The 20,800-nt window shown below is 40.0% G+C and overlaps 1 protein-coding gene across 2 annotated transcripts in view; it reads right to left on the bottom strand.

Annotated features, from left to right (window-relative positions):
- LOC141154701 (ras-like protein family member 11A-like) overlaps window positions 1-20,800 on the bottom strand; it is a 71,318-nt gene that overhangs the window by 45,190 nt on the left and 5,328 nt on the right. For both annotated transcript variants that reach the window (XM_073641039.1, XM_073641040.1), the window contains exons 2-3: window positions 18,187-18,243; window positions 16,547-16,629 (exon numbers count right to left, since the gene is read on the bottom strand). In XM_073641039.1, coding sequence (XP_073497140.1) covers window positions 16,547-16,629; window positions 18,187-18,243 — 140 coding nt within the window. The remainder of the gene's footprint in view (window positions 1-16,546; window positions 16,630-18,186; window positions 18,244-20,800) is intronic.

Raw genomic sequence — 20,800 nt, 5'->3', positions numbered from 1 at the left:
TTCTGACAGTGGCATCTACAGGGCCTCGGCATGCACCCATTGGCACTTGTGACGTGATTACGTGATGCTGATGGGTTGCTATGATAGTCAGGGGTCTGCGAAGACCCTCGTGCCTGTCATAATGATACTTCTGTGATTGTCAGCTTCATAGGATACCGTGATTTTTGCTATATATTGCACAAGTGATTGAATGATTGCGGATTAAAGTCCCCTAAGGGACTAACAAGTACAATGAAAAGTGAAAATAAAATGTTTTTAAAAATATAAAAAAATATATATACAAGTTCAAATTAGCCCCCTTTTCACCCATGAAAAATAAATAAAAATGTGAAAAAAACACACATATGGTAAATAAATAGTGACATCTAAAGTGGTTAGACAAAAAAAAACTGGGATCACTCTGTCAGCTCATAACCCACCACAACCTGACTGGAGGGTTTCTGATGCTAAAAGGTGGCCTAAAAGTTGCTCTCATGGCTGCCATCGTAAGGTGCATAACCAGCGTTCCTAACACTCATTCACAATAATCATGCAGTCTAAACAGGTTGCCAATTACCAGAGTCATGAAAAATGCTTGATCGTCCGGTGAAATGATCTTTTGGTTTGCACAAAAGATGATCGTTATCTGCTGAACATTGTCCTGTATAAACAAGATCTTTGCTGCCAAGAGCAAAGGCAGACTATGTGCACTAAGCTATTCTAGATCATTCAGTGTGCATCTGAAGCGTGGTCTGCCTGTGTAAACAAGCCATTAAAGGGCTATTCCCATCTCCAAGATCCTATCCCAATAGCTAGTAGGTGTAATAATAATAATATTAGCAAATACTTACAATTAGAAATGTTTTATAGTATTTTTGATTCCCTATGTCTCTTTCCTCATGTGCAGGCATTGCAGGACCTTAAGTATCCATGGTTACGTCCACTGATAAAATGACAGCTAGTTAGCAAGCTGCTAGTGGTCGTAACCGTGGATACCTAAGGTCCTGTATTGCCTGCACATGAAGTAAGTGGCATAGAGAATCAAAAATACTATACTACATTTCTAATTGGAGGTATTTGCTAATATTATTATTACACCTACCACACATTGGGATAGGATCTTGAAGATGGGAATACCCCTTTAAATGACCGCTCACCTGCAAATATATTCTCCTATTAGATATAGCCAGAGAGTCTGTGTGTAATAGAATGCCTGTCAGCATTATGCTGAGAGTCTTAATACACTGCAGTACAGATGGATTTCAGAATATTACATGAGCGATCAAGCTTATTTAAAGTTTAAATCCCCCAATAAATTAAGTAAAGTAAAAAAAAAAAAAAAAAAAATGTTAAAAAGAATTTGCCAAGATTGAAAATATTCTCTATCCATAGGGATCCTGAGAATGTGAATGTAGTGGAGGTTGAGAACGGATGGTTATTGACATAACGTTAAAGTGACTGTTAAGGTTAAATGGCTGCTGTGGAGCACAGTGGAAAGTCTGAAGCACGCTGCCCCGCACCCCGACTGTCATGGACATCAGAGATGAATGATGTGCTGTCATCATCTCTGGTCCATCTTGCACCACTTGAGGTGCGGATGATGTGCTGTCACCATCTCTGGTCCATCTTACGCCAGTGGAGCTGCAGATGGCGGGCTGTCATCATCTCTAGGCCATCTTATGCCAGTGGAGGTGCGGATACCATGCTGTCATCATCTCTGGTCCATCTTACGCCAGTGGAGGTGAGGATGATGGGCTGTCATCATCTCTGGTCATCTTATGCCAGTGGAGATGTGGATGGCATGCCGCATCATCTCTGCTCCATCTTACGCCAAAGTAGGTGCGGATGATGTGCTGTCATCATCTCTGCTCCATCTTGCGCCAGTGGAGATGCTGATGATGTGCTGCCATCATCTCTGGTCCTTCTTACGCCAGTGGAGGTGCGGATGATGTGCTGTCATCATCTCTGGTCCATCTTATGCCAGTGGAGGTGCGGATGATGTGCTGTCATCATCTCTGGTCCATCTTATGCCAGTGGAGGTGCGGATGATGTGCTGTCATCATCTCTGGTCCATATTACGCCAGTGGAGGTGAGGATGATGTGCTGTCATCATCTCTGGTCCATCTTATGCCACTGGAGATGCGGATGATGTGCTGTCATCATCTCTGGTCCATCTTATGCCAGTGGAGATGCTGATGATGTGCTGTCATCATCTCTGCTCTGTCTTGCGCCAGTGGAGATGCTGATGATGTACTGTCATCATCTCTGGTCCATCTTACGCCAGTGGAGGTGCGGATGATGTGCTCTCATCATCTCTGGTCCACCTTACGCCAGTGGAGGTGAGGATGATGGGCTGTCATCATCTCTGGTCATCTTATGCCAGTGGAGATGTGGATGGCATGCCGCATCATCTCTGCTCCATCTTACGCCAAAGTAGGTGCGGATGATGTGCTGTCATCATCTCTGCTCCATCTTGCGCCAGTGGAGATGCTGATGATGTGCTGCCATCATCTCTGGTCCTTCTTACGCCAGTGGAGGTGCGGATGATGTGCTGTCATCATCTCTGGTCCATCTTATGCCAGTGGAGGTGCGGATGATGTGCTGTCATCATCTCTGGTCCATCTTATGCCAGTGGAGGTGCGGATGATGTGCTGTCATCATCTCTGGTCCATATTACGCCAGTGGAGGTGAGGATGATGTGCTGTCATCATCTCTGGTCCATCTTATGCCACTGGAGATGCGGATGATGTGCTGTCATCATCTCTGGTCCATCTTATGCCAGTGGAGATGCTGATGATGTGCTGTCATCATCTCTGCTCTGTCTTGCGCCAGTGGAGATGCTGATGATGTACTGTCATCATCTCTGGTCCATCTTACGCCAGTGGAGGTGCGGATGATGTGCTCTCATCATCTCTGGTCCACCTTACGCCAGTGGAGGTGAGGATGATGGGCTGTCATCATCTCTGGTCATCTTATGCCAGTGGAGATGTGGATGGCATGCCGCATCATCTCTGCTCCATCTTACGCCAAAGTAGGTGCGGATGATGTGCTGTCATCATCTCTGCTCCATCTTGCGCCAGTGGAGATGCTGATGATGTGCTGCCATCATCTCTGGTCCTTCTTACGCCAGTGGAGGTGCGGATGATGTGCTGTCATCATCTCTGGTCCATCTTATGCCAGTGGAGGTGCGGATGATGTGCTGTCATCATCTCTGGTCCATCTTATGCCAGTGGAGGTGCGGATGATGTGCTGTCATCATCTCTGGTCCATATTACGCCAGTGGAGGTGAGGATGATGTGCTGTCATCATCTCTGGTCCATCTTATGCCACTGGAGATGCGGATGATGTGCTGTCATCATCTCTGGTCCATCTTATGCCAGTGGAGATGCTGATGATGTGCTGTCATCATCTCTGCTCTGTCTTGCGCCAGTGGAGATGCTGATGATGTACTGTCATCATCTCTGGTCCATCTTACGCCAGTGGAGGTGCGGATGATGTGCTCTCATCATCTCTGGTCCACCTTACGCCAGTGGAGGCGAGGATGATGTGCTGTCATCATCTCTGGTCCATCTTATGCCAGTGGAGATGCCGATGATGTGCTGTCATCATCTCTGGTCCATCTTATGCCAGTGGAGATGCCGATGATGTGCTGTCATCATCTCTGATCCATCTTATGCCAATGGAGGTGAGGATGATGTGCTGTCATCATCTCTGGGCCTTCTTATGCCAGTGGAGATGCTGATGATGTGCTGTCATCATCTCTGGTCCATCTTATGCCAGTGAAGGTGCGGATGATGTACTGTCATCATCCACTGTGTGCTGCGTACGACTGCAGTGACCATTTGAGGCAGATCTTGCTGTGAAACTCTTATTTATTTCCTGAAGTTGAAGATGCCTGCAGACACATTAAATGCTCATTGTTTTTGTGCTAAATGGAATATTTCCAGATCATAAAACTTGGCTGCTGAAGAGTGCAGATAGAGAAGTCTGTGGATGAATCCAGCAAGCGTCTATTTTTAATCAAGTGTTAAATGTTGGATTGAAGCCATTTGTCATGTACCCACACTTACACCAAGTAATCAACTACAGCAGAGGTTCTTAGAATTTTGATGGCTGAAACTCAACTTACATTTGAAAATTTTTAAAAAAGTTCATTCTTTGCAAATAATTTGTACATTTACAGAAAAATAAACTAGATCCAGATGGTTCCATTTGCAGTTATTTGTTATAACGAACCCTTACGCATCGCAGCATCCATTGTAAACAAGACATCACTGACTCATGCTTGGCTAATTACCATTAAGATATGCCTCCTTCATTTTCTGGCAATTAGCATGCTAATTTTAGTTGGATCTCCTCCAAAGAAAAGTTTACCTCATTGCTGACAAAATGACAAAAGTATCTGCAATGTCCTGTTATCTGATGGGACTGTACATCTCCATGTGCGGGACACTTTCTACTATTCGGTAAAGCACCTCCTAAAAACTTCATATGTTAAGCTTCTCGACCTATAGTTGCAGCAAACATTCTTTACATTGTGATCAAGTTGATTTCGGATACACAAATTGAGGTCTACGACTATATGACAACAGGGTCAAAGGGTCTTTCATACTGGGTGATGATCTCCCCAATAATTGTTTGCAGGAACGATCATTCCCGATTACTGTTCAGAGTACACAAGCTCAGCGAGCGAAGGATCAGTGATGATTCATATGATAATTGCCTCTTTTATATCAAAATAAACATCAATATTAGTTGGCAGTACAACCACCCATGCAACAAATGAGTCTGCTGACTATGATACTGTAAAGGGCTCCAGTTATATCAGTAATCACTCATATAATCCCCCTCTGATTGCTGCTGTATGTAAATGTTAGTAAAAGGGCACCAATTGGTTTTGTATGGTATAATTTGGATTGGAGATGTTTCTGTAATGATTTTGCCCAAATTAGGCTAATGTCCTGATTGGCACCACATAGAAGTAAAGTATGCCGGCACCAGTTCCCAAATCTTGCCTGTTAGGTCAAAAAAAACTCTATAACGTTTTTTTTAGCTCTCGGCTATCCACATCAGGAGGTGCTATGTTTAAATTAGCAGTGCTAATCAAATGTCTAAGGAAGTATGAAAAAGACGGCACTCACCAATGGATGCCAGTAAAAAGATCCTTTTATTTCAGATCCAGTATACAGACGTTGCGGCTGGTTCAGGGGTGCGGGGGTGAAAGAAGGACGACGGCCGTGTCGCGCACGAGCAGCGGGTCCAGTATAGCAGGCAGTCATTAATCAGTGGTGCTCACACTTGCACACCTGCATAATTACCGTCATCAATGTGATACAAGATACTGAGTGCATAACATTAAAACGGTATAATAAAATACAATTACAAAAACACGGACATGTTCAGGTTATCATTTAAGCCCAGTGGGCCCTGGGTATTAGAATTCAAGATTAATTTGGCTTCTCTCCCTAACAGCAGGCGATTATGATCTCCACCATTTTGAGGGACTTTTACTTTTTCTAACCCTGCAAACAGCAGCATATTAGGATCACTATTATGCTCATCTCTCATGTGTTTTATTAAACGTGGGGACCCGTTTCCCGTTGTCACAGAACGATAGTGCTCACTGAACCTGACACACAAAGATCTGATAGTTTTTCCAATATAAAAATACTTGCATGGGCAAAACAAAGCACACACCACATATTATGTCTTGCATGTGATGAAATCATTATCACAACATCTTATTTCTGCCAATTGAAAAAAAATATCAGATCTTTATGTGTCAGGTCCCGCTGACCATAGGAGCTTACACTCTACATGAGAGAGAGAGGACCCCGCTGACCATAAGAGCTTACTAATAGGGCTCTGGAGTATAAAGTTGGTGGTTTTGAGGCCTGAGGACATGGCCGCTTCCTTTTAAAGGATTTTCTAGGATCTAAAGGTCGAGGGGCTTAGTACATGGTGCCATTCATGAACTTTTTAGGATGTGCTTTACAAGTAGTGGAAAGTGTTACTTTATAAGACTTGTTCAACATTTTCCAGGGGACTCAGGTTGGGAAACACTGCAGACATACTAGAGTAGTGGTGCGTTGTGCCATCACATTCATTGGTTATAGAGCTGTGAATTAATTATTATTAATGGTCCTAATTAAGCTTCCAGAGCGAAGTCTCTCTTTTTTTTATTTATTTATGAGCTTATACTACCCTGACATCAAAAATCACTATAAATTCCCAGTGATGATCATGTCCCTTAATCAAAGAAATTTTGGATATTAATGTTAATTACTTTGTGATCAGAATCTCCTAATATTCAAGGGATTGATTTGGCTGAAAACGGAAATATGAATAACTTGATACTGTAGAAACTAAGAGCAAACAAAACGCAAACAGGGTCTTATCCAAATTAACGAAACAATGAAATAAAAGATATGCATACAGTTTTTGCCCTGAGGAAGAAGTCTGGAATGACTTTGAAACGCGTTGACTAAAGAACCATAAATAAAAATCCAGTTTTTAATATCCCACGATCTGGATCCTCATTACTTATCAGCAGCGCGGATAAACCACATTTTGGCTCCTTTTTTACTAACAACTTGACACTGGCAGCCGTCATGAGGTCTGTGCAGAGGTGAGACTACAATTCCATGTGAGCGTTTTGCTTTCTTTATGCCATTATATAAGGATATATGGGTAGGGTTGCATTTATATTTTTTTCTGAAAGGCAACATATATGCTACAATTTCTAAAACTATTCACATTAATTGCACACTAGATGAGCGAATCTTAACCTAAAAAAGGAATCCCAACCCCTATATTTTGAAAGTAATAAGTTTGGTATCGAGGAGGGTAAAGCATTGAGGATTTGTTGTGTAGAGCTACATGTTGGCTTAGATGCGTTCACTGTTTTCTTAAGCATCTTTTATCAGGCTCAAATCAATTTTAGTTAGGACTGTAAATTTGATACAGGGAAAAAATAAAATAAAATAATATATATATATGTATATATATATATATTTCTTTTTTTTTGTACCGTGTTAGCCAGTAGATAGAAAAATATTTCGATTTGAGAGTCCTCAGTGGTTGATACCTTTTAAGACTACTCAGGCCTCTTAATCAGGCTAGTATGACCCAAAATCAGACTGTAAATCTGAAATTAGTGCTTCTCCATCCTTCGGAAAACCTTACTAAATCCTGCTTGGAAAGTACCGCATTACATTAGTGCTTTATTACACCAAGGAAGGCAAATTCATTATTGGTTTGTGTTCAACGGGATTGAAAGAAAAGGGCAAGAAGTAGGTGATTCGGTAATAACAAAAATTACTCACATGAATAGCTAAAGTACATCTCCCCGCTGCTCCTGATGGTCTTTGTTAACTGTCCTGTAGTGAACAGTCCCTCAATGCATGCAAATGACTGCTGCAGCCAATCACATCACACTGCTGATGTCAGTAATTGACTGCAGTGGTCACATGCATCTGCAAACGTTCAGATTTATCAGAAGAGTATTGGTTATTCTGTACTCCTGTTTACTCCTGTTGTTGGGCATAACACTACTTATAGCACGTTTGGATCTATATTTGTAAGTGTTGGGTATAACGATATTTTTTGCAACACTTGCTGCGATTAGATGGATTCAACACATTTTGTACTTATAATAGAATGTGTCATATATATAAGTATGACAGCAAACAATATCAATTTTTGATGAGTTGAGAATATATAAATATATTTATATGAAATCTGATTGCAAAGCATTCCAAATGCAATGGCAGCACTTGGTTTTATGAGGTTCATGGGTTTAAGGAAATATTGTGCTGGTCAGTGCCAATTGGGATGAAAAGATTATCAAGTAGGTATAGATAATTAGTGCAAAACAGTATTTCTGAAGCTTCATTCACTTGTCCGTTTTTGCGTGTGCTTCAGTGATTATCACTGACAGCACACTGACACAGCGGGGTTATTCACGTGCCATTATTTTTGCTGAGGGTCCACATAAAAGACAAAGATCTGTTCTAATTAGGTCTGATTGACAAACAGAACTCGCTCATGCAAATAACTTTGTCTGCTACAAAAGAGAAAAGCAATGACTGGTTGATATGAGAAACTTTGAAAACCTCCATCAATTTTTTATTTTTGCATAGAAGAAAAATGGATGACACATGGATGGTAAAAAAAAATGGACACAATAAGACAAAAACGGGTGAAATTAAAATACTTTTTTTTCTGCAGACCAGAAAAATCAGATACGTGAAGTTTGTCTAACGGTCAGGGCAGCACGGGGTCCTGGGTTCAAATCCCACCAAGGACAACATCTGCAAGGAGTCTGTATGCTCTCCCCGTGTTTGTGTGGGTTTCCTCTGGGTTCTCCGGTTTCTCCCACACTCCAAAGACATACTGATAGGGAATTTAGATTGAGAGTCCCAATGGGGACAGTGATGATCATGTCTGTAAAGATCTGCGGAATATGTTGGCGTAATATAAAAATAAAGATTATTATTATTATGGTCACTTGACAGGGGACATCACAATGTGTTTTGCAATTGTCTGCTCAATGGTTTGAGTCTGACAAACATCAAAAACGTCAACTTTTTTATATTTAGGTAGGCTTCCACCAGATACTCCAATTATCTCCAAAATGGGCTTGACTAAATGTATCATTGAGATATGATATAGAAAATGAATTTGGTTACGAGGAATATACACTGTGTGCAGAATTATTAGGCAAATGAGTATTTTGATCACATGATACTTTTATACATGTTGTCCTACTCCAAGCTGCATAGGCTTGAGAGCCAACTACCAATTAAGTAAATCTGGTGATGTTCATCTCTGTAATGAGGATGGGTGTTGAGTCTGTTGACTAATGGCATGAACACCCTATATAAGGTGTGCTTAATTATTAGGCAACTTCCTTTCCTTTGGCAAAATGGGTCAGAACAGAGATTTGACGGGCTCTGAAAAGTCCAAAATTGTGAGATGTCTTGCAGAGGGATGCAGCAGTCTTGAAATTTCCAAACTTTTGAAGCGTGATCACCGAACAATCAAGCGTTTCACGGCAAATAGCCAACAGGGTCGCAAGAAGAGTGTTGGCCAAAAAAGGTGCAAAATAACTGCCCATGAATTGAGGAAAATCAAGCGTGAAGCTGCCAAGATGCCATTCGCCACCAGTTTTGCCATATTTCAGAGCTGCAACGTTACTGGAGTATCAAAAAGCACAAGGTGTGCGATACTCAGGGACATGGCCAAGGTAAGGAGGGCTGAAAAACGACCACCTTTGAACAAGAAACAAAAGATAAAACATCAAGAATGGGCCAAGAAATATCTTAAGACTGATTTTTCAAAGGTTTTATGGACTGATGAAATGAGAGTAACTCTTTATGGGCCAGATGGATGAGTCAGAGGCTGGATCACTAAAGGGCAGAGAGCTCCACTCCGACTCAGACGCCAGCAAGGTGGAGGTGGGGTACTGGTATGGGCTGGTATCATCAAAGATGTACTTGTGGGACCTTTTCGGGTTGAGGATGGAGTGAAGCTCAACTCCCAGACCTACTGCCAGTTTCTGGATGACAACTTCTTCAAGCAGTGGTACAGGAAGAAGTCGGTACTGTTCAAGAAAAACATGATTTTCATGCAGAACAATGCTCCATCACATGCATCCAACTACTCCACAACGTGGCTGGCCAGTAAAGGTCTAAAAGAAGAAAAAATAATGACACGGCCCCCTTGTTCACCTGATCTGAACCCCATAGAGAACCTGTGGTCCATCATAAAATGTGAGATCTACAGGGAGGGAAAACAGTACACCTCTCTGAACAGTGTCTGTGAGGCTGTGGTGGCTGCTGCACGCAATGTAGATCGAAAACAGATCAAGCAACTGACAGAATCTATGGATGGAAGGCTGTTGAGTGTCATTATAAAGAAAGGTGGCTATATCGATCACTAATTTTTGGGGTTTTTGTTTTTGCATGTCAGAAATGTTTATTTCTAAATTTTGTGCACTGATATTGGTTTACCTGGTGAAAATAAACAAGTGAGATGGAATTATATTTGGTTTTTATTAAGTTGCCTAATAATTCGCCACAGTAATAGTTACCTGCACAAACAGATATCCTCCTAAGATAGCCAAATCTAAAAAAAAAAACCACTCCAACTTCCAAAAATATTAAGCTTGGATATTTATGAGTCTTTTGGGTTGATTGAGAACATAGTTGTTGATCAATAATAAAAATAATCCTCTAAAATACAACTTGCCTAATAATTCTGCACACAGTGTATATATTCACTGAACAATATATATATATATATATATATATATATATATATATATATATATATACACACACACACAGTACAGACCAAAAGTTTGGACACACCTTCTTATTTAAAGATTTGTCTGTATTTTCATGACTTTGAAAATTGTACATTCACACTGAAGGCATCAAAACTATGAATTAACACATGTGGACTTATATACTTAACAAAAAAGTGTGAAACAACTGAAAATATGTCTTATATTCTAGGTTCTTCAAAGTAGCCACCTTTTGCTTTGATGACTGCTTTGCACACTCTTGGCATTCTCTTGATGAGCTTCAAGAGGTAGTCACCGGAAATGGTTTTCACTTCATAGGTGTGCCCTGTCAGGTTTGTATTATGGCAAGAAAAAAGCAGCTAAGTAAAGAAAAACGAGTGGCCATCATTACTTTAAGGAATGAAGGTCAGTCAGTCCGAAAAATTGGGCAAACTTTGAATGTGTCCCCAAGTGCAGTTGCAAAAACCATGAAGCGCTACAAAGAAACTGGCTCACATGAGGACCGCCCCAGGAAAGGAAGACCAAGAGTCACCTCTGCTTCTGAGGATAAGTTTATCCGAGTGACCAGCCTCAGAAATCGCAGGTTAACAGCAGCTCAGATTAGAGACCAGGTCAATGCCACACAGAGTTCTAGCAGCAGACACATCTCTTCAACAACTCTTAAGAGGAGACTTTGTGCAGCAGGCCTTCATGGTAAAATAGCTGCTAGGAAACCACTGCTAAGGACAGGCAACAAGCAGAAGAGACTTGTTTGGGCTAAAGAACACAAGGAATGGACATTAGACCAGTAGAAATCTGTGCTTTGGTCTGATGAGTCCAAATTTGAGATCTTTGGTTCCAACCACCGTGTCTTTGTGCGACGCAGAAAAGGTGAATGGATGGACTCTACATGCCTGGTTCCCACCGTGAAGCATGGAGGAGGAGGTGTGATGGTGTGTGGATGCTTTGCTGGTGACACTGTTGGGGATTTATTAAAAATTGAAGGCATACTGAACCAGCATGGCTACCACAGCATCTTGCAGCGGCATGCTATTCCATCCGGTTTGCGTTTAGTTGGACCATCATTTAATCATTTATTTTTCAATAGGACAATGACCCCAAACACACCTCCAGGCTGTGTAAGGGCTATTTGACCAAGAAGGAGAGTGATGGGGTGCTACGCCAGATGACCTGGCCTCCACAGTCACCAGACCTGAACCCAAACGAAATGGTTTGGGGTGAGCTGGACCGCAGAGTGAAGGCAAAAGGGCCAACAAGTGCTAAGCATCTCTGGGAACTTCTTCAAGATTGTTGGAAGACCATTTCCGGTGACTACCTCTTGAAGCTCATCAAGAGAATGCCAAGAGTGTGCAAAGCAGTCATCAAAGCAGAAGGTGGCTACTTTGAAGAACCTAGACATATTTTCATTTGTTTCACACTTTTTTGTTAAGTATATAATTCCACATGTGTTCATTCATTTTGATGCCTTCAGTGTGAATGTACAATTTTCAAAGTCATGAAAATACAGAAAAATCTTTAAATGAGAAGGTGTGTCCAAACTTTTGGTCTCTACTATATATGTATATATATATAATAAATATAAATATAAAAGGTATATCAAAAGGCAGCACTCCAAATAATTTTTTAGAAAAAAATGGACTCTATTGAGCCCAAAAGGCAACGTGCTATATATATATATATATATATATATATATATATATATATATATATATATATAATGTTTTTGCTCCTATTTTTCATGAGCTGAACTCCAAGACTTTTCCTATGGCACAAAAGGCCTTTTTCTCTCAAATATTGTTCACAGTTTTATCTAAATCTGTGTTAGTGAGCTTTTCTCCTTTGCCAAGATAATCCATCCACTTCCCAGGTGTGACATATACAGATGCTGATTAGACAAATGATTATTGCACAGGTGTGGCATATCCAGATGCTGATTAGACACATGATTATTGCACAGCTGTGACATATCCAGATGCTGATTAGACACATGATTATTGCACAGCTGTGACATATCCAGATGCTGATTAGACAAATGATTATTGCACAGCTGTGACATATCCAGATGCTGATTAGATAAATGATTATTGCACAGGTGTGGCATATCCAGATGCTGATTAGACACATGATTATTGCACAGCTGTGACATATCCAGATGCTGATTAGACACATGATTATTGCACAGCTGTGACATATCCAGATGCTGATTAGACACATAATTATTGCACAGGTGTGGCATTTCCAGATGCTGATTAGACACACGATTATTGCACAGCTGTGACATATCCAGATGCTGATTAGATAATAATTATTGCACAGGTGTGGCATATCCAGATGCTGATTAGACACATGATTATTGCACAGCTGTGATATATCCAGATGCTGATTAGACACATGATTATTGCACAGTTGTGGCATATCCAGATGCTGATTAGACACATGATTATTGCACAGCTGTGACATATCCAGATGCTGATTAGACACATGATTATTGCACAGCTGTGACATATCCAGATGCTGATTAGACAAATGATTATTGCACAGCTGTGACATATCCAGATGCTGATTAGATAAATGATTATTGCACAGGTGTGGCATATCCAGATGCTGATTAGACACATGATTATTGCACAGCGGTGACATATCCAGATGCTGATTAGACACATGATTATTGCACAGCTGTGACATATCCAGATGCTGATTAGACACATAATTATTGCACAGGTGTGGCATTTCCAGATGCTGATTAGACACACGATTATTGCACAGCTATGACATATCCAGATGCTGATTAGATAATAATTATTGCACAGGTGTGGCATATCCAGATGCTGATTAGACACATGATTATTGCACAGCTGTGATATATCCAGATGCTGATTAGACACATGATTATTGCACAGTTGTGGCATATCCAGATGCTGATTAGACACATGATTATTGCACAGCTGTGACATATCCAGATGCTGATTAGACACATGATTAGTGTACAGGTGTGGCATATCCAGATACTGATTAGACAAAAGTTTGTTGCACAGGTGTGGCATATCCAGATGCTGATTAGACACATGATTATTGCACAGCTGTGACATATACAGATGCTCTTTAGACACATGATTATTGCACAGGTGTGGCATATCCAGATGCTGCTTAGACAAATGATTATTGCACAGGTGTGGCATATCCAGATACTGATTAGATACATGATTATTGCACAGGTGTGGCATATCCAGATACTGATTAGACAAATGATTATTGCACAGGTGTGGCATATCCAGATGCTGATTAGACACATGATTATTGCACAGCTGTGACATATACAGATGCTCTTTAGACACATGATTATTGCACAGGTGTGGCATATCCAGATGCTGATTAGATACATGATTATTGCACAGGTGTGGCATATCCAGATACTGATTAGACAAATGATTATTGCACAGGTGTGGCATATCCAGATGCTGATTAGACAAATGATTATTGCACAGTTGTGGCATATCCAGATGCAGATTAGACAAATGATTATTGCACAGGTGTGACATATCCAGATGCTGATTAGACAAATTATTATTGCACAGGTGTGACATATCCAGATGCTGATTAAACACATGATTATTGCACAGCTGTGACATATACAGATGCTCATTAGACACATGATTATTGCATAGGTGTGTCATATCCAGATGCTCATTAGACACATGATTATTGCAAAGGTGTGACATATACAGATGCTTATTAGACACATGATTATTGCACAGCTGTGACATATACAGATGCTCATTAGACACATGATTATTGCACAGGTGTGTCATATCCAGATGCTCATTAGACACATGATTATTGCACAGGTGTGGCATATCCAGATGCTGATTAGACACATGATTATTGCACAGGTGTGCCTTAGGCTGGCCACAATAAAATACCTCTTTAAAATGTGCAGTTTTATGACATAGCACAATGCCACAGATGTCGCTCATTTTGAGGGAGTGTGCAATTGGCATGCTGACTGCAGGAATGTCCACCGGAGCTGTTGCCCATGAATTGAATGTTCATTTCTCTACAATAAGCCAACTCCAAAGGCGTTTCAGAGCATTTGGCAGTACATCATCCAACCGGCCTCACAACCGCACACCACTTGTAACCACACCAGCCCAGGACCTCAACATCCAGTATCTTCACTTCCAAGATCGTCTGAGACCAGCCACCTGGACAGCTCCTCAACAATCGGTTTGCATAACCAAAGAATCTCTGCATATCTGGGTCTCCTCTTGACTACAGTTTGTTGTGGTAACCGACTTCAGTGGGCAAATGCTCACAATCAATGGCGTCTGGCTCGTTGGAGAGGTATTCTTTTCACAGATAAATCCCAGTTTTCACTGTACAGGGCAGATGGCAGACTGCGTGTATGGCGCAATGTGGGTGAGCGGTTTGCTTATGTTAACGTTGTGAATGGAGTGGTCCATGGTAGCTGTGGGGTTATGGTATGGGCAGGGGTATGTTATGGACAACAGATACAGGAGCATTCTATTGATGCCATTTTGAATGCACATGAGATCCTGAGGCCCATTGTTGTGCCATTCATCCATGACCATCACCATGCATGTTGCAGCGTGATATTGCATGGCCGCATTTTGCAAGGATCTGTACACAATTCTTGGAAGCTAAAAACATCCCAGTTCTAGCATGGCAAGTAGTGATGGGAAAGCGTGCTTGGAACTGCTTGATACTCGATCGTGCATTGGGGTGCTCGAATGAGTATCAAGCAGTGCCGAGTATCGAGTGGTGCTCGAATCCTCGCAAGAAGCTCATTAGAAACATCTGAGTCACATACCGCACTGAAGAGGGGTATTCCCCTGCTGGGATAACAGGAACGCCTCTGTCAGACAGACTATTTCTGAAATAGAGGGAGAGAGACCGTGCCATTTTCCCAAAGCCCACCGCAGGGAACTGAATGGCAAAGGGGAGTCCGCTCACCAGCGCCGACATCTAATGAGCGCCTATGCACTGCAGCATTTCCCCATCCCTGCGGCCACCGGCTTTCTGAAGTAGCGGCCCTACCTTCTGTGACCATCCGGTAAACTCACTTCAGATTTTAAGAAGCACCTCCATATTTCTCCCAAATTTAGAGAAAAAAAAGTGCATCTTATAATCCAAAAATATGGTATATATGAATGTACGTTTTGTACAATGGAACAGTGTGTGGTGGGATGAATATAACCAAATTTTTTTGGCAACACACAACCCAATGTCATATGTGTGTGTGCAAAAAGAAATAAAATGTATAGTAAAACTATATTTTTTTTATCATTTGTTTCTGTTATTCACAGATTCTGGATTTGGAAACAAGAGTTCTATGATATAAAGTCTTGTCAATTTGAATGAAAACCAGTATATGCTAAGCATGTAAAACAGTGATTACATTACAAAATGAACATTTGCTGAAGAGTAAAGCCAACATTTTGCCATTTTCCAGGTGATTGTCGGTGTTTTTCCAGTAGTGTCGGCACTTGCGTTCTGGGATTTACGTGAGGTGGTTATGTCACACAAGCCCAATCAGCGCCGGCTTCACTATCCCCACCTTTGGACGAATCAACTATCAACAGGAAGTCAAAACTGTGGCGGCTCTCTGACTTCCTCTTGATGTTCGATTTGTCCAAAGGCGGGGACAGTGACACCAGCGCTGAATGGGCGCAGGGCTTGTGTGACGTAACCACCTCATGTAAACCCCAGGATCGTGAGTGCTGAAATGGTGAAGGCACCGGAGGGGAGTATAAGAGTTTTTATTTTAACGTGGGCAAACATTGCGATTAGGCAGGGGTTGTCCTAGAAGTGGACAACCCTTTTAAGTTGTATTAGCAGTACACTGCGCATTGCCATCAGGTTTGGTGGTGAAGCCATGTTTGCACAGTCCTCCAATTTTATAGTACATCACAATCAAGCATTTCCTTTGGTATATCATTATGGCATGGGGGGCATCAGAATAAATACCTAGTACTTTTTAAAAACAAGTTATCAAATATTAACCATTACAAGCTAAGGACTGAACAGGACTCTAGTGTACTCTGAAATCCTTTTAAATACCCAGCAGTTAATAAATTACAGTCTGTTAATCAATACATACCAAATCACAAGCAAAATCATGGTTACTGGGACTCGGCTGTACATTTATATATTTTTGCGTGCTTTGTAAAAGTTAAAAAGTAAAGTTAAATATTATTTAGCACTATGTAAATATAACATCTTTAGTATTCTATATCTTACCTCCATTGATACATAGGGTGTATCCTGTACTTGAAGGGAAATTTGTTCTCCATCGATCGTCACTTTTCTTGAGTATAATGCACCTGCGTAGCGAAAAAAAAAAAGATGTATTAATGTGCTGAACTTTACATTTATCTGGTAAACTGAAATACTTTAAAACTGCAAAAAAAAAATAATTATTTGGTTGTGCACAAATTGTGTTCTAAAACTTATTTATGACTTATCTGTTGTAGATTTTAGAACACAAAAATTTCTGGAAATCCTCAGAATATAATCTTGGTCATGACACTGGTCATCTTTGATAATGTAAGACATGAAAAGTAAGGTCCCCATACACATTGAACTAATGTCAGCCAAACCCGCCAATATTGACAGGGTAGCCCAACAGTCTAATATGCATGGGAATCCCAGACTGTCCCCCAAAATTGTTTTCTGGCAGTGGTTTTCCCAAATAGGACATCATAGTTGGGCGAGAAAACTGCCGGCCAAACGATTAGCTATCTAAAGTGTATGGGAAACTTTATTGTGTTTATTTAAATCCCATTGCATGAACTCTCTGAAATTTAGCAGCCCGATCAGGTTATTTTTCAGCGTTCACAGTTTTAGGAATGACTTAAAACACATCTTTTTTGGCAGGTCTATAACATCACTTAACTAATTCTTCTGTTTCCCTTGTTGTACATTTTTCTTTGTCAGAAACTGGTCCCTTTTTAATTGTTTCCTCCCACTCATCATGCACTTAGTAGCAGTTCATATCTGTACATATACAGATATTGGATGGTCACCAGTACATGCAGCTTTATATTTAAGACCCTATTAATTGTAAAAAATGGCTTGACCATTGGACAAAGCGAGGCACTTTTTACCTTTTATGTCACAACTCTTATTTCAATTGTTGAAATGTGTTAATCTGTAACGTCAGATAATGTTTGTACATGTGCCCTCCGAGTTGTAAAATGTTGCAGAATATGTGGGCAATAAATAAAGACTATTATTAATAATAAACTATTATCAAATACCCATGCACTATTATATTCTCTCAGACAGTAAATAATTAGTAGATAATCTATAGTCAGTATAATGCTGTCAATTGTGATGATGATGATGATGATGATGATGATGTAATTACATCCTGGTCTCTAGTTTACTTAGTTGTGGAATCAATTCTGCGTATCTTAAAGCTAAGATTATTAAGTAATGTCAAGGCAGGCTGGAAAGGTTATTATCTGAGAGGTCGCACTCTGGAGAGGAAATGTAAGGAAGCTGAGATTTATAAGAGGGTAATGGACCATGGTTTAAATGAATGACCTCCAAGGAGAAGTCTACGCAGGATGATGATTAACAAAATTGTCCTGAAAGTCAAAAAACACCCAAACACTAAACTGCAAAGAAATGTAGGAATCCTGGAAGTTCTGCTCTAGAATCAATTGGCATAAAAACTGAAGCCCGGCATTCTGAAGAGAATAAGAAGGATATTGTTGGCAAAGGACAAGGTCCTAGGTCTCAGATAATATAATCTATCTTCTGCCAGTGTCCTAAAGAGACAAGCAGGAATGCACAGACTACTAAACAAGCTGTGTCCATTTACGAAGCACAAGCTGGGCAATTGATCCCTCTTTCCACCCTCTGTTCAAACTTACCAGTGTTTGCTTCGTAGTCTCCAATAAATCTCTTTGTGAGAAATCTTACTACGAGGGCTAGGACAAAGAGAAAAAAATCCCTTAGTTAGTGCACATTGTAATGTTACATATTTATTGAGTCTTAAATTACTGCTCCTCGGCATTTTTCACCATGTGAATTGTGGCTCCGCATGAATATTGATAAACTTTCATTCTCGATAATTATTTAAAGGGTCGTCTGGTCAAGGTGAAGACAGGCCGGCTGTTTAGGCCATTCTAAGCTTTTTGCTCATGTTAATTGGTCGTTCGACTGTCATCTCTTAATTAGTAAAGCTGAAATGAGCTGGCTCAGACACTCATTTTGTAAAGACCATTGTCCTATTGTAAATATATGAGCTTTTACAGAGGTCATAGTAGAAGTTGCCAATTTGTATTATTGTGATCACCAAGTACAATCATAGATTTAATTGGAATCCTTGTTAAATCACCAACTAAAATCTATGTTGGTTTCTCCAATGATTTGTACTCTTACTATGAGATAAGATACATATAACCACTTAAGAACCTTCACATGTAGTGTAATTTATAGTCTGTGGGCCTAGGTACAAAGTCTGTGACAATGACAACTTTATGCACAGTATAAATTACTAATATCCTTTAATGTGGCACAAAATGGTTGGGACATTTCAGAAATAATTCCTGGATTTTCTATATATAGCCCATATACTGTACTTACTGATGTCACAGAACAGAGATAAGAAATACAGTGATGTCACAGTAGAGAGATAATAAATACAGTAACGTCACATTACAGAGATAATACTGTGATGTCACAGTACAGAGATAATACATACAATGATGTCACAGTACAGACATAATAAATACAGTGATGTCACAGTAGAGATAACAAATACAGTGACATTACAGAGATTATACCGTGATGTCACAGTACAGAGATAAATACAGTGACATTACAGAGATTATACCGTGATGTCACAGTACAGAGATAAATACAGTGACATTACAGAGATTATACCGTGATGTCACAGTACAGAGATAAATACAGTGACATTACAGAGATTATACTGTGATGTCACAGTACTGACATAATAAATGCTGTGATATCACGGTACAGAAAATATATATATTGTACTGTGGTAAGCAGTAGATTGAAAATATAAAATTTGAGGTTTATACCTTTTCATGGCTAACAGAAAAGGTGAGAACAATTATCATCAAGCTTTCAAAACTACGGTACTTACATTTCTTTACCAGGTATAATTTACACAATATAACTGACTATTTAGATATTGTGGTAAACTACACCTGATGAAGAGACCTAAGTATTCCTGAAAGCTTGTTAACTGTCACCATTTTCAGTTAGCCACAAAAAAGTAACAATCACTTGAGGACTCTCAATTTTTATTTATTTCTATCACAGTACAGAAATAAAACATAACTGTGACTGTGAAGTCAAGGTACAGTGATAATATTGCTGTGATATCACAGTATAGGAATACTTAAAGGGAAGCTGTCATGTCAGTTGGAGCATGTAAACTGCCCCCAGATTGTTATTAGTGATACAATGTGCATCACTAACACGCTTTTTGCATTAAAATAGGCGCTATAATCTTTTGTAAAAAACACTTTATATAGTTATATCTTACTTACTCGTTTAGTCATAGGGGTGTTCATTACTGTATTCATTATATTAATCACTGCACTACCTATATACGGTGCTCCGGCAGGGTCCAACGCCAGTAATATGTATTACAAAAACCCGGCACTCAAGGTAAAGTTTCAAACAATTTAATAAGCCAGCAAACAGAGAGTGTTATACAGTGGACGTTTCGGTTAACCACTTCGCGCCAGAGCCTGTTTTGCCTTCGTGACCGGGCCAATTTTTTCAATTCTGACCACAGTCACTTTATGAAGTAATTACTCTGGAACGCTTCAACGGATTCCCCTGATTCTGAGATTGTTTTTTTGTGACATATTGTACTTCATGATAGTGGTAAAATTTCTTCGATATCACTTGCATTTATTTGTGAAAAAATCGGAAATTTGGTGAAAATTTTGAAAATTTTGCAATTTTCAAACTTTGAATTTTCATGCCCTTAAATCAGAGAGATATGTCACACAAAATAGTTAATAAATAACATTTCCCACATGTCTACTTTACATCAGCACAATTTAGGAACCAAAATTTTTTTTTGTTAGGAAGCTATAAGGGTTAAAAGTTGACCAGCGATTTCTCATTTTTCCAACAAAATTTACAAAAACATTTTTTATAGAGACCACATCTTATTTGAAGTGACTTTGAGGGGCCTTTATGACAGAAAATACCCAAACGTGACACCATTCTAAAAACTGCACCCCTCAAGGTGCTCAAAACCACATTCAAGAAGTTTATTAACCCTTCAGGTGTTTCACGGGAATTTTTGGAATGTGGAAGAAAACAATGAACATTTAACTTTTTTTCACAAAAATGTTACTTTAGACCCAATTTTTTTATTTTCACAAGGGTAACAGGAAAAAATGTACTACACAATTTGTAGTGCAATTTCTCATGAGCGCACTGATACCCCATATGTGAGGGAAAACCACTGTTTGGGCGCACTGCAGGGTCGGAAGG

Source organism: Phyllobates terribilis, unplaced genomic scaffold, assembly GCF_046119375.1.
Source record: "Phyllobates terribilis strain yellow unplaced genomic scaffold, ASM4611937v1 Scaffold_7__3_contigs__length_470593459, whole genome shotgun sequence".
Lineage (NCBI taxonomy): Eukaryota > Metazoa > Chordata > Amphibia > Anura > Dendrobatidae > Phyllobates > Phyllobates terribilis.
Note: the sequence above shows the minus strand (reverse complement) of the source record. Positions and strands in the feature narration are given on the sequence as shown.